Below are 14,827 nucleotides of genomic sequence, written 5' to 3'. Positions count from 1 at the left end.
TGGAATCGAACCCGGTACCTCTGCACTGTGAAGCCGATGTGATCACCACTGGACTACCGGGCCGCCGTTATCACTACATCTGCGCTGAAAAATAAATGGTGACCAGCTTCAGCTCTCCATCCCACCCAAATCCACCCTGATCAAAATAATTATTCCAACCCTTGGTAAAAGTGACCCAATCTGCTTAATATGTACAGCTACCCAGTGAGTGGGTTCGAAAAACGACACAGCATTGTTTAGCATGTATTCTCAAATGAAAATAAGAAACCAATATTTCGACTGCAGACCCTCACCTCTGATTATGATTGCCTTCTCTTGACTTTTTAGATCAACCCAACCGAGGTGGAAGCGCTCCTCTCCCGGCTGCCCTGCACCTTCAGGCAGGAGCTGACGGGCGTAGGCGCCAGTCTGGAGAAACGTTGGAACTTCTGCGGATTCCAGGGCATCAAGAGCACGTAAGGGTGCGCTCGTGGGGGGACCGCCAAAACCCTCCACGGGCGTCAATACGCCATCTGCGCGGTTACAAGAATGTTTACTTGACATGGCCGCTACTCTTCGGGAGTCGGAGCTGAGGAGTCACTGGATTCGCACACAAGGGCGGCCCACGTGCGTTGGGCGTCAAAGCTTTCTGAGCCTTTTAGGCGGGGGCGAGCAGGACTACACAGGTGTTACCTGCCACGTCATCAGGGTCATACTCTGCAAACCTTCAAAACCCTAATGGCATCCACCCCGCCTTTTTTTTCCCCCTCCTGGTTTGTAACATAGATTATGAAAAAAACAACAAAAGAAATCATATATTTCTTCATCTTCTGTAAAGGCTGTGAAGCGTTGCATTGAATTGTTGTTATATGCTGTACATGCTTGGATTGTATTTTTGATTATAAAAATTGAATTTTAATATGACACTGTTTTGGTGTGTTTTTCAGTTTCAACTTTCAGGTTTCCAACTTAGAATCTTTTTTTTAGGTTTTCATTTTGATGGCAGAGTTAGGCATGCAGTGGGCAGGCTTGCAGGGATGTCACTCACACACACTCACATCAAATGCTAATAGCCATGTCCTAAAAGCGCACGGGCGCGCAGTGCCATGTAAAATGTCATTATGTGTCAAAAAACATTCTTACTAAAATAGTTTCAGAATGTTTTTGTTTTAATGCTAAACATTTTACATTGTGTCATTTTTATTTTGTAGTCACAAACATGCAGCATTTCTATATTAAAGAGCCTTTTTTTAGACAGTTACTCTGCAGTTGAATGATGAAATGCCGCGGCGCTCAGCTTCTCAGCATTACATTGCTATGATTTCACATGCACTATATTTGTCGTATTCATGAAACAGTTTGGCAACTTCTGGCCCTGACGAGACTCCACGCCTTTTCGTCACAGCTGCCCACCTCCTTGGCATTAAAAAAAAAAAAAAAAAAGCACACTAATGATGTCTTCTCTTTTGCGTTGACGGACCACGAAGCATTTATTTATTTATTTTGTAATGCTGGTGGTGTTCACAAAAGAAAAGTGTCGGGTATCACGAGAGAATGCAGCAAACGGACTAATTAAAATTCCCTGGAACACCGCTCTCTCCGGCCATTGATGTTTGTTCATTTAAAGGCATGAAAAAGGTGTGAAGCTGCAAACAATGTGCTCCGATGTCACAAAGAAGGGCGCCCGCGTGCTGCTTCTCCCATTTACAAACATCCCCTCTCCATGCTGAAGATGACTAATTGGATGCGTGGGGTTCCTTTGGGTGATTTTGTGATGCGGGAGATAGCCTTAATTACCTCCCTGTCTCATGCTGCTTCTTGACGGCCTCCTCATCTACTTCATTATGACCGTCTCCCTTCAGTGAGCGCATAATAGGATGCCGCCTATGCCTGGTGACATGACACCGAAAATACCAACAACAATCACTACGGTGTGCAAATGACACAGGCACTTCGGTTAGACAGAGATCCTGGAAAGCTGCCCAAAAATGTATCCAATTGTGTCTTCTGCACAGAACCCAATGGCTTGGGCTGCAATTGTGTGCACTTCCGCACAGCGACAGCATCCTGCAGCATCCGTTGTAACATATCAAACACTTGCTGCAACTATCGGCAATTTGCTCCAGCTACAGTACATGTCATCTTTTTAACACAATAGGACAGGAGAAGGAGTCAAAAAAAACAAAAACCATGGCTTTATTCAGAATAATTATTAATTATTATATTTATATTTTATTTTATTATAAAAAGACTTCACAAAAATGTTTATTAAACCGTTATTTTATTCTTTTTTTTTTTTACGAAATGCACCCAAATTTCGTTGTATTTGGGTACAAATACAACAAAAATTGTATTCAGCCCCCCCCCCCCAAAAAAAAATGCTTTAACATGTACATAGCAGCTAAAAGGAAAGCTGTGAAAATGATACACACTACCAACAGAAGCGACTGAGGGGCTACTCTGTTTTGGAGCGCATTTTACTCACGAGGATAACAAGATGCAGCCCGACGGAAACTTCTCGTATCGCAGTCAAGTATCCAGAGCAAAGGTGCACCAACTAGGTCAGCTCAGCACGTGTTTATTTTTGTCATCATTTCCAAGTATCGATTCCAAGTAGTGTTTGTTTTGGTGATTTCCAAGTAGAGGTGTGTTGAGTGGGTGCTGTAGCACACTGGGAGAGGGATGGATGTGTTATTGTGGACTTGGTCGGAAAAGTCCAAATGGCCAGTTGATGGCTCAATAGCTCCTCCAATTGAGTATAGGTTGAACTACAGCTAACGTATTCCGTTTCCTCCCTCCACGAGCAGCACCCTGGGGTGTTGTACACTGACTGCACAGCAAGGCCACATCTTGATGCAATCATGCTTTGTGGGAAAGATTTCATAATCCCTCATACAATCTTCATTGTCATCTCTCTTACACAAGAAAAAAAAAGTATGATCCAGTTCTTTGCCCATTTGCTGACATGTATATTTTCATGCACAATGGAAAATAACCCAACGGTTTTTCTCCTTTACGCAAAGAGATTTTGGCGACAAGGTTTCCATATATTTGAATTTCAGTCGGCAGTTAGCACCAGGGTTAGCATGTGGAGGTTTAACAAACAATAAATATACAGTATTGCCGTTTAGTTGCGCTGCCAACGATGCGAATAAATTAGTCAGGAAATCATTCTGTGCAAAATTTCGTAGCCGGATAGGCTACCTGGCTGAGTGTGCAAGTCCTCAAGAGCGGGTAGGGCGGTGCCAATTATTTTTTCCGCCGTCCTAACTGTCCGTTGAATTCGGATTGTCCTTTTTTGTGGTGGCCCCAAACCAAACCGTGATGGAAGAACAAAGGATTGATTCGATGACTGCCATGTTGAACTGTCGTAGCACCTCCTGTGGCAGGCTCGTGTAAGTAAGCCGCCCAGGGTCGCCAAATACGAAAATGACAAAAACAGGGATAATACCATGGAGCATGTAACCGAGGCTGCCATGCCTGTCGGCGCCTTGTCCGATATCTATGACTGCACAAAAAGTGTTGAAAGCTAGCTAGCACTTTTATATCAACTTATAGCACATTATTTTTATGCATTTATAGGGGCATACACATGAAGTTAGATCAATTGCGTAAAATGGAGAAGAACATTTGTCTGCTAACACGTGTGTTGACGAACCTTGAATGTGGGGGATGCTGAGGGGAACTCTCCACAGGGATAAGCGGGCCGTCCCTTCCCAGCGATGGCGTGGGAAGTTTCATTAGCCAAGCAAACAACAATTAGATGGTGCCGCACTGCAGAGATGGCTTTAATGGCAGTCACAGTCGTTCCCTATGATTAAATCGACTCATAATGCTTCTCTTTGTAATTCCTTGTCTCTAAACAGCCGCACATCACTTCGCAGTCACATGATGACAAGGGAAAACAGTTTGAGACATTTTTTGCCTGCTTTTTGAAGCCTTTAAAAAGGTCATAACTTCCTTAATCCCTAACATCTTGACAAAATTTAAACACAGTGCTCTTCCTTTATTCCAGATGACTTTGGTCTTGCTGCAAAATTTAAGGACTTTAGTTTTGTTGTGACATACTTATAGACACCGTATTTTCAGTGGGCATTTTTTTTTCGTTTCCATTCTTCATTTTGCAGTTTGATTTTCGATACGTGTTGTTTTTGTTTTCTTAATTCTTGCAAATTTAAAAGTGATTTGCACTTTTCTGGGGTGTTTTAATATTGTCTGGCTAAAATCACCAATTCTTACCGGGATAACACTGGCTAACTTGGGCTAATAACACAAGTCTGCATGTGATGTACTTTTACATTCAATTTGACACTCTTGCTTACGAATGACTACTTTGTACGCATCCAAAATGTGAATATTACTTGTTGATGTTTAAGGACTCCATACAGGCAAGCTGAGCTAATTGCTTATTGGCTGACGGATGACAGGGGGAGAGTGCACTTGCATTGAATCCTTGTGTTCTTGTGAAATTCTCTGAAACAAGCAGCTGCTGTCAGTGGACGCGACATTCATTAAGGTGTGAAGAAATGCAAGCTGAGAAATAAAAATGCTCCAAGAAATAGAAATTGTGCCATCTGCAACAATTTGGCCCGAGAATAATACCTTCAAATTTGAATGGCAGGCTACACAAACTAAAAGTAATGGTGACACACTCGCGCGCGCACACACACACACACACACACACACACACGCACACATGAAAAAAATGGCATTGTTGCCATGGTTACATAAGATAAGTTGATGGAGCCAAGGACACCTCTGGTTGTTTTGTGTTGTGTACTATATTTGTAGGAAAATAGTCTCAAATTCAAATTAAATAATTAAAAAACGACATGCTTGCAAAAATATTTCATTTTACAGCAAATATTTGTGAGAATGCAATGGACAATAAAGTCTTTTTTTTTTTTCATTTTGACTCTTAAGTGGACTTAACTACACTAATAAGAAAATAAACTACATGTAGTTACGCTGATGATTACGAACATATCCTCACAAGAAAATGAGTCAAATTCTTACAAGATTCAAGTTGTATTTCTATCCCAATAAACCCTAGATGACATTGTTTTTTTTTTCTAAATTATGACTTTATGATCTTACAATATGGTCTTTATTCTAAGACCATATTACGAAGTTGATCTTGTAAAATAACCCACACCCCAAAAACAAAACAAGGCCATGTCCCATTAGGGGCTCCGTAACAAGGTGTTCTCCTTCAATTGCAACTTTTTTTCATTCCATTCATTTTTTCACCCTCACATATAGCTAGTGTTTCCCAAATGTTTCAATTGTGCTCAAGGTCTTTATTATTTCATGAAGACTACAAGACTAAATGCGGGAAATGAGTTTCAGAATTATTAAATCTGCTTTCAGAGGAAATGTTGGAATTACACACATTCCCCCTGGCAAGTGCCATTTGATGATTGCAGTGGACGTTGCACAATGTGACTCAGTGTTACTTGATACAATCATGAGGTAGGAGGCAGGATATTTAGTCAGCTTGTTTTTTGCAAATGTTCAGTGACTGAGCGCTTGTGTTTCTCTACAATGCCCCAAAACACAAAACAAAAAAAACATGTCTCCGTGTTATTAAAATGCAGCATTAACCACATTAATGCTCGAAAAATTGTAGTTTGAGAAATGCAGTTTCAAGCACTTTATTGACGCTAATAATTTCTGAACAGTATGTAAGCTTCACGAGGAAATCGACAATTCACCAATTGCGTTGAGGGCGAGACGGTGGGAAGCCAATCAGATCGTAGCTTGAGCCGGCGCCTTTCGTCCCCTCCCCCAAGCCCTCGTGATTACGTAGCCCCCTTGGCGGGACTCCGCCCCCTTTGTCTTCCGCATGCACTTCCTCATTCCCGTGACGTTGAAAGCCGTCACCAATTGGCCGACGCTCTGTGACGTCGGCGTGACGTTGGGAATTCCTCTCCCCGCGGAGCTTGGTGAGTCGATGAAGCGGAGCTTTGGAAGGAAGCGGCACGTACTGTATCCACGTGAGACGGGAGGACAAGTTGATCATGTTTTCCCGGTCGCACTTCCATCCTCCTGCATCCGACGCCGCAGCCTCCTTCTCTGGCAGCGCCTTCACCGAGCCGGAAGATGAGTTTCTGTGTGCTCCTTTTACGCCTCTGAGCCAAAAGCCTGTAAACAAGCAAACATGGTCATCTTCATCCGCATTGGCTGCCTGTAAACACAACATCTGAGAAGTGTGACCCGAGCCAGCACAACATCCATCCACGTAAGTGTGTTGCCATGTTGACATTTTCACTCCATTTTACAGACTAACCGTGACAAAACAGTAAGAGTGCAAGCTTCTTCATAGTAGGGCAAGGTCAGTGTGATGCTCTTGGGACAAACTAACATTTGGGACATTATTTCTACTCAATATGACACCAAATGTCCTGTTGTTGGTCAACAACAATGACTCAGATGCTAGTAAAGTTGTGTGTTGGCGACCCTTGTCCACCCTTACCCAATACAATTGATACATTTACTTTCCTAAATGAAACATTGCATCCAGACATTTCCTATTTTTTCCTGACTTTGAGGAAGACTGTGTGAATTAATGGCAAGGTACATATTGTGCGAACACCCATTCACACTCAGGTTTAGCATTTAAAACATTTACTATATCATGGCACATATTGCATATTGGAAAAATATCACTGTACACTGCCCAAAAATAAATAGGCATAAAAATTGGATGCCCAGATCAATTTTATGCTCTTTGCCAGTGGTATCAAACTCATTTTTGTTGTGGGCCTCATTGTAGTTACGGTTTGCCTTGGAGGACCGTTATAAATTTTGGAAAATCACCTCTACATATTACATAAACAGTGCACAATGAATTGATGAATAACTAGTTTGAAAATAAAAGTCAAGAATAATGACTGTTATTGTGGATTACATATGGCAATTTGGTTCAGACTTTAGCAAGCATCATGGAAATTGACATGCTTGATTTGCTTTCGCGGGCCACATAAAATGATGTGGTGGGCCAGATCAGGCCCCCAGGCCTTGATTTGAACCCCTGCCTTCTATGCCATCAATCCAAGCACATTAATTATTGTGCCTGCCAGGATACGCCGCTGGGAATAGATAGATGAAAATATACATGTTGGTTAATACTTGAGGAACTCTCGCTGGCATACTCCTGTGCCACGGTATTACAGTGGTTGGAAATCATTGACTCTGAAGAGAAATGAACATGCATGTTGTTAGATTGTGGGAGGAAGCCGCAGTGCCTGGGAAAAACAAAAAACAGACAGTTGAGATTGATATGTCCTTTTGGTTTGTACTGTACCTTTTGTACTGTGTTTCCCCACTGTCTGAATTCTTTGTTTTCCCTGACCATATAATTTACTGAGGTGAACATTTCTTGTAATCAGCACGCAGCATGATTATCTGTGCTTTCCGAGACGGTCTTGAAGCAAGCAAAACCCGTCAAGTGAGTTAGGGGTGCACCTTTTATCTTTCGGCACCCTCCACTGATGTGACTGGTTGTCAAATTTAAAACATGGAGAAAATGTGATCACAAGGTGTAGGAAAACTGTAATCACACGTACTCGAACATTGGATGTTTGTTGTTTTATAAAGAAAAAAAAACCTTACGGCTTGTGGGTTGGCTGTGACGCCTAAAAGATTTTTTTTCTCATAAAAATCTGATTTCCGGGTTTAATCAACTTTTCCCTTTGCTTGTTAAAACCGCAAACAACAAAAAAAAAATTCAAGGTTTTCTTTTGTTTTTTGTTTGTTTGTTTGTTTGTTTTTTTCCATTCAGGGATTTGCTTTCTTTTTTCCCAGTACCAAACAATGTATGCACTTTGCACAATCCTCATTCAGTCATCATTTCTGTCATACCAAACTCTTGAATTTTATAGGTGGCCCAAGCTGAACGGAATGTTACATTTGCAGCTTGAAAGCAGTCAAAGGTTTCCAACATCTCAATACACCGCTGCTTTTGCAACATGCAAATGGCAACCGTGTCTTTGGCAATGTTTCATGTGATTGACGGTTGATGCCATGATTGCCTTACACCAGCAGGGTACACTGGGGATAGCATGTCAGTACTGGTGCGACCAGCTTTTTTAGTTAAGTTAATCTCACACCCATCATCCTTCTTGATATATGTCTGCTTTTCTAAATTGCTAGAAAGTGACAGAGTTGGAGCTCATTCACTGTATGTAGTGGTCGGAGCCAGAAAATATGCACTCGAGCACCGTGCGACTGAAATGAAATTGAAGGGAGCACATGCGAGTAAAACGGTCGCACTTTCGAACCTTGACGAGGCTCCTCTCTGGTTAGACGGAAAAAATTAAAAATTATTCAGTTAATTTTGTCTACTTTTAGCGTGAACTGAAGTTACAAGGTGTTGGTTTTTTTTGGAAAATGGTTGTGAGAGTAGTTTGGAAAGATGCTAAATATAGTCCTGATTAAATGGCTAGGTTGGCAACACAGCTTTTTGGTCATTCTCATGTTGTCAGTGTTAGGTTGATTGATTTTAGTTATCATACATTTGCTTATTATTAATGACAGATTGATTATGCTTGCAAAGAAGAATGCTTATGCCTGCAATGATAAATTGATTATGTCTTCAATGAAGAACACCTATGCTTTTAATAAAGATATAATGTTTTTAATCACATTTATAGTCAAGAATGCTTAGTGCACTGTGTGGCAGTTGAGGGTGCGTCCCTCAACTTTCTGAGAAAGTGGTTGGAAAGAGATAAGTATTAAGACTAAACAGGAGCAAGGTTGGACGTGGACCGAGCTGTCAACACCAGCTGCAACTTGATGTTTTTGTAATAATTGTAAACATGTAAGTAATTTACACTCACATACACACACAGAGTCAAACAAGTGCAGTGTGTCTTCAACAGCCCTCACCCTTTAGGTTGGACACACCGATGTATTAGATTCCCAATAGATGAGGGGGTCAGGAGGGAGAGATCCTTGGGTGACGAGCAGAGAACTGAAACCTAACACTTCTCGTTCCCCCCTGGTACCAGAATTTTGTCTCCTGTCTCTTCTTTGTGTTTTATTTCTGAATGTCAAATTGATCAACCTTACAGTCAGTGTCAGCACTGAATGTCAGCAGGCAGCCAGTTAGAACTATGGAGGTCGTTTAAAAAAAAAACTATTAAAAATGAATTGTATTGCCAAATAAACTGAAATTAATCAATCAGTAGCCCAGCCCAATATAGTACAAAGTTGTAAGCATCTGTTCAACCATACTTTTTCACCAATTTGACTTAAGATGCCCCATCGTTTGTTCCCCAACCCTTACGCAAGAAGCTCAGCTGTCAACTCCAGAACTCGACACTTCCTTAAATAGACAAGTGCTTAAGTTGTGTACCAGTGAGCTGTCGTCACCCTCCAGGAAGGTGAATCCTCAAAATCTCAATCCTGACTCTGCACCACACCTCACGAGGCTCAAAAGGAAAAAGCAGAACCTGTGAAGGACACTTTTCGATTCCCTGCTGCAAAAATGTCAACATGAGCAACAAAAAAAAAGAAAAAAGACCCCTGACAACTGAAGTAAACTCCTGTTTGTATCTACACTACTGCAATTACAACATGTTAATTTATGAGTAAACCGAATACACAGCAGATTACTCAAGAAAATAACATGCTAATGTCCTCATAATGTTTTCGTCCTTTCCACAGGGTCCGCAATGTTTCCCGACGCCTTGGAAGCGGCTGGGCGGCTGGAGGGCCTGCCCATGGCCTCCCTCCAGCCCGAGGAAGAGGAGGAAGAAGCCGAGGTGTTTGTGGAGCGAGGGCCCAAGAAACGGGGGCGCTACCGGCAAAGCATACAACTACTGAAGCCCTTCAGGATAACACATAAGTAAATGATTGCATTTGCGTCCATGTCCAGCCATTTTCTGCAGCACCTTATTGGACAGAGCACACCATGTTCATGTCAGGACATTAAAAATAAAATAAAATAAGTGTTGACTTTAATGACATAATATGCAGCTCACACACTGCATCTCATTTTTTTTTAAATAGCTTAATTGTCATGGAGGTGGTGGGGGCGGGGGCAGTAAAACAGGCCAAAAAATGTTGAGAAACCGAGAGAAACGCAAAAACAAAAAAAAAACACAACATTAAGTTGAATAACTCATTTTGGTGAATGCTCTAATTAAACTTTTCCTCACATTTTTGGAACATTTTGGGGGAGTAAGTGTCACAAATGCACAAAAGGCCTTAAAAAACACAACACATCGAGTTAATGTTATCATACAAACTCATAAATTGTCACGCGACATTGTATCGCTAGATGTCATGCACGACAGCAGCCCACCTTCTGGAAAATTTTCCACAAGAAAACAAGCTGAAGACTGCCGCAGTTTAAAAAAAAAAAAAAACTCTTGCTTGGTGTCATGGCTTGCTTGATGTCATGCATTTTCCATCATGAACCTTTTTACAACGGCCACAGTTTAGGTAATATTAACTGTCATATCAAATGTCAAAAGAGAAGTTACATGCAGTGAATAATGAAACTAGGGTTAGTATAGTGAACGAAATAACAAAAAACCCAAGTTGAAGAAACATTTTCAATAACATCAAATGAAAATGAGACCACTTAAGAATTGCTAACTAACTGACTCCATTTTATGTTTATAAAAAAAGTAATTACAGGGAACATGTCTTCAGCTCTGTCAATTAATTTGATACATGAGCTTCCCCTTTCTTTTAAATGAATTATTTCATTATTGTATGGCCATATGGAAGGAGGTTAAAAGTCATTTCGGGAATTGTAGTCCAGTTTACTTTATTACACAATACTTGATGTGACGTTTATTTTAATGTAATAATAATAATAATAAAAACTTTTATGACCCCGAATGAACATGAAATTGAGTCACAGACATGTAATGGAGAGCCCACACGTTGTTTTCGCCACAGCAAAAGCCAAACACTTGCAGAGCTTATCCTGCAAACAAACAGATAGTGCTGAATTAAGAGGTGAATACGTTACAGTCATGAAACTTGGCACTTGTACATCCAGTTTCCCACTGAAGCACACAAACTAGACACAGGCTCGCATTGAGTCGCCTTCTGGCTGTTGGCCTATCGCATGAAGCCGTGATAACAAGTCGAATCTTATCCCCGAGTAGCAGACAGCTGTGCGTTTGAACGTAATGTATGCTTAGTGATAAACAAGCCCTGAGCTGCTCTTCTCTGAAGAGCGTGCAAATTACTGCTCAAACATTGCAGGCAACATTCACCTTGCCTCAACTCCCAAGACTTTCTTCAAATGCCAACGTAGGTCAAGCCCCTCTGCCCCCGAACACACACACACACACACACACACGCACGCACGTGCACACGCTTTTTCCAACATGATGCTTTTGTGTGTTCCACGCACCCGTGTGCATGTCTCACCGACAGCCCTTGGTTCTCTTTTCTAGACACCAGCACCCAGTCGACAACGCCGGCCTCTTTTCTTTCATGACACTGCACTGGCTCTCACCGCTGGCTGTGAAAGCCTACAAGATGTCCAGCTTGTCCATAAATGACGTGTGGGGGCTGTCCTGCCACGAAGCCTCCGAAGTCAACTGCCAAAGGTGAGCACAGTTGTGTGACGATGAAGTAGGCGCCAAACACAAAATGCTGACCCAAGAGTGTGATGGGAGAAATGGTCCGCAGGTAAACTCAAAGAGGACCCAGTGAAGAAAAGTCGCACGATTATATAAATCCACCGTTGCATAAGAAATTATATTACTATGCAGCAAGATGAATCCTGCTGAGCACATTTGCCTCAAAGTAGAGAGGTTCTGGGTTTGAATAATGGCTCAGACCCTCCTGGCTGGAATTCGGGTTAGCCTGAGTGGTTATTTTGTAGTCGTGAGTGTGGAGAACTGTGTAATCTGCATATGTCAATCAATGCCTTTAATTGCAGGGGAAAAAAAGATCACTCAAAGCTTGTACTTTTGCAGCCTGCAGCCAACTAAAGACCAGCCTGTGCAGTGCAGTGTTCGCATAATAACTGCATTTTCTGCACTGTCAGTTTGAAGTCATGTCTTGTTTTTGTAGAATAGATTAAAAAAAAAAATCAGATTCATCAAGAAAAAATTACAGATTAATCGATTAATAATGTTAATCAGAGAAGGCTTTATATGTCCCTAAACATATTTTTGGCAATGATGTGAAAGTGTCTACATTTTTTGGCAAAAATAAGTTCATAGAAGTCCTTTTCAGTTTTAAAGCTTGCACAATATGGATTTTACCATGTGTTGTAATTTATATCTACCGTATGAGATTTAAGACTACATTTATCATGCTGTTAAATAGTATTGTTATTGTTTTTAAAAAAAAACTGACGATTCAGAAAAAGCACCCAAAAAATCCCCCAAAGTTTATTTTGCATTTCTGATTTTAAAAATTGAGTATAAATTTGATGACCGAAGTAACTGTTACTCAGCAACTCTAAAATTGAGCAGTTAATGTGTGATTGGTATTGTAATTGTTATCGGCCATCTCACTCTTCAGTAATCCATAATGGAATAAGCAGCACAACACCCCCGATCGGACCATGCTGAAGCGCTTTAAAAATGGATGGTAGAAGACAGTGGAAGTAATAGCTTGTGGCTCCAAGCTCGAACTTCTTCACATTCAAATGTCCTGCTAACATTGCAATCTGCGGAACCTCACTCACCTCACTTTCCACCGGTGTTGACAGGATTGGAAGACTTGCTCATTCCTGTTGAAAGGTGGTTGAATTATAACATCCATCTTGAAAGTGATGAAGGTATCGACACACCGCGTGTTTAACCTCACTTCGTTCACTCCTCAACTGTATTGGGAAATACTCGGGCATTACAATGTGAACATTGAACTGCCGTTGACAAACTCCATTTTCCCGCTTTTGTTGAGCTTCTGCTTCAGTTGTGGTGCTTGCCAATTTCGGCAAACTAGCTGGTTCTGAAGTTGTTGCTGATTTAGTTAAGCGCTGAACATACTGACACGGTCCCTTTTGTCAGCCTGTGGATTTCAATCCATTCACTCCCCAGCAGTGTTGGAGCTAAACAGCACTGAAACATTGGAGTTCAAAATGGACTTTTCAATCGAGCTTTTTCTTGTTAAGTTTCTGCTCTGATTTTCATGGTAAGCCGCTTGGGCAGCAGACTTGCTGGGTATGAATTACTCTAATTGTTACAGTAAATTGTTGCTAAGTAGCGACATCAGTTATGCCACTTCTGCTTCAACATGTTGAAACTATAGCGTAATATGCGGTTATTCCTTGTAGTACATGTTTTCTGTTATTAGTTGGAACAACTATTGTAATCATTGTTAAGTTGAAATAAAGCTTAGAAGTTTATCAGAAGCGCCAACCATTTTGTCTTGGCAGACTTCATTTCGCCACAGTGCTCTTGTTTGGAACGGAAAATTTTGTATGAGGAAGCTAACAGTTGTTAGTCGCTATGTTGAGTTCACTCGTGCTGTTTTCGACTGCTGTGTCATGCTGACAAAATCCCCAGAGTCCGAATAGAAACTATTAGCTAATCAAGAAGTGTCATTCTGGAAGTGGGAATATTGTGGTCGAATTGAATTGTTTCATTAAAATAGTGTTCAGTCACACAGTGGTTTTTTGCTAAATAGTTTTGGTGAAATCATTCGGACAGACAAAGGGCTCCAAACACAAGCTTGCATTCCGTCGTGGTGGCAATTAGGATCACTGTTTAAGCAAAGCCGCTTTAAGAGACGACCAGAATAAAACCTGTATTGGCAGAGTGAGTTCGTTTGCAAGTAGAATTTAACCCTTTCAGGGACAGACGTTACTGCAGTGGACAGCTTATCATGTTTTCAGGTTACAGAGAGCATGAAAGGGTTCATTCTAAAGTGATACGGCGCACTGAGGCGAAAAGGATTTTGTTTTCTTTCTCAGTGTATCACTGCTGAGATGAAGCGGTCATCCGCACAACTCCTCTCACCTGTCACACTCTTAGCTCGGCGGGATTGCTTAAATTTATTTCTTTTGTTTTTGTTTTTCCATTTTTTCAACAAATATTGAAAGAAGCCATCCTGTGCTCTCCCGACTGCACCTCGATGTAGGCGATGCTCCCGCTCGTCAAATATTGACAGTAGCGACAGAGGGACTGAGAGATAGCTAGAACGAGGTCCAAGGCCACTGTGTGGGAATTTGCAGCAAACAGATTCCCACTGTCCGTGCCAATGCCTGTGTTTGCACTCTGTGTGCTCCGTTTGACACCGGCCCTTTTAATCGATGGACATCCAGTCCCGTAATATTTCCAGCGTGGAGTTGTTCTAGGCATGGCGGGCAGCTACGAATAACTGCGATTACAGATTAGAGTCGGAGTTAGCGTCCGACTTTGGCGGTTATGTCATTAACTGCTCAGCCTGCCGTGCGGTTTCCCCAACAGTCATTATCATTAGCTGTCTTTGGCTGCAGACTCCCACCACTACAGACCTGCAGGTAAGATGTGTGAACCCACTGACCCGCAGCCTCAAGGAAAAAAAAACAAGATGAACAGTATATGACTTGCATAATGAACCAGTCACATGGCATGCAACTTTAAATTGAGCGTACTGTAATATGATGAGAAATTGTTAATGGCGGCTGGATGGCTCAGTGGAGAAAAATTGCAGATAATGGACACAGGACTACTGTTTTGTTGAACACACACACGGTTGGTTCATTGTACCTAGTGTTATTTAAGAGAAGACAGTTGTTCTGGCCGTCCCTACAGTAGGTTCGAAAGTGAACAAAGATATTTGTCGTAAATGTAGCATCCTTGTCAGGTCAGTCAATTGAAATTTTGCATTTGAAACTCTGATCCTAACTAAAATTTAGACACTGAGAAACTTAACACTTAGA

At 41.5% G+C, this 14,827-nt stretch overlaps 2 protein-coding genes across 10 annotated transcripts in view; both read left to right on the top strand.

Moving 5' to 3' along the window:
* The window catches only part of enox2 (ecto-NOX disulfide-thiol exchanger 2), a 236,424-nt gene extending 235,521 nt beyond the window's left edge, over positions 1–903 (top strand). For all 8 annotated transcript variants that reach the window (XM_052074111.1, XM_052074102.1, XM_052074136.1 and 5 more), the window contains one exon: positions 328–903. In XM_052074111.1, coding sequence (XP_051930071.1) covers positions 328–459 — 132 coding nt within the window. In that variant the 3' untranslated portion in view covers positions 460–903. The remainder of the gene's footprint in view (positions 1–327) is intronic.
* Positions 904–5,882: 4,979 nt separating this feature from the next.
* The window catches only part of wu:fb13g09 (ATP-binding cassette sub-family C member 5), a 48,174-nt gene continuing 39,229 nt past the window's right edge, over positions 5,883–14,827 (top strand). The window contains exons 1-3 of one of the 2 annotated variants that reach the window (XM_052073148.1): positions 5,883–6,220; positions 9,649–9,829; positions 11,400–11,555. In XM_052073148.1, coding sequence (XP_051929108.1) covers positions 9,657–9,829; positions 11,400–11,555 — 329 coding nt within the window. In that variant the 5' untranslated portion in view covers positions 5,883–6,220; positions 9,649–9,656. Of the gene's footprint in view, positions 6,221–9,648; positions 9,830–10,813; positions 11,254–11,399; positions 11,556–14,827 lie in introns of those variants that run through there. The other variant, XM_052073158.1, reaches the window with a different exon arrangement.

Source organism: Hippocampus zosterae, chromosome 1, assembly GCF_025434085.1.
Source record: "Hippocampus zosterae strain Florida chromosome 1, ASM2543408v3, whole genome shotgun sequence".
In the NCBI taxonomy this organism is placed as follows: domain Eukaryota; kingdom Metazoa; phylum Chordata; class Actinopteri; order Syngnathiformes; family Syngnathidae; genus Hippocampus; species Hippocampus zosterae.
This window is presented reverse-complemented; position numbering and strand designations above follow the sequence as displayed.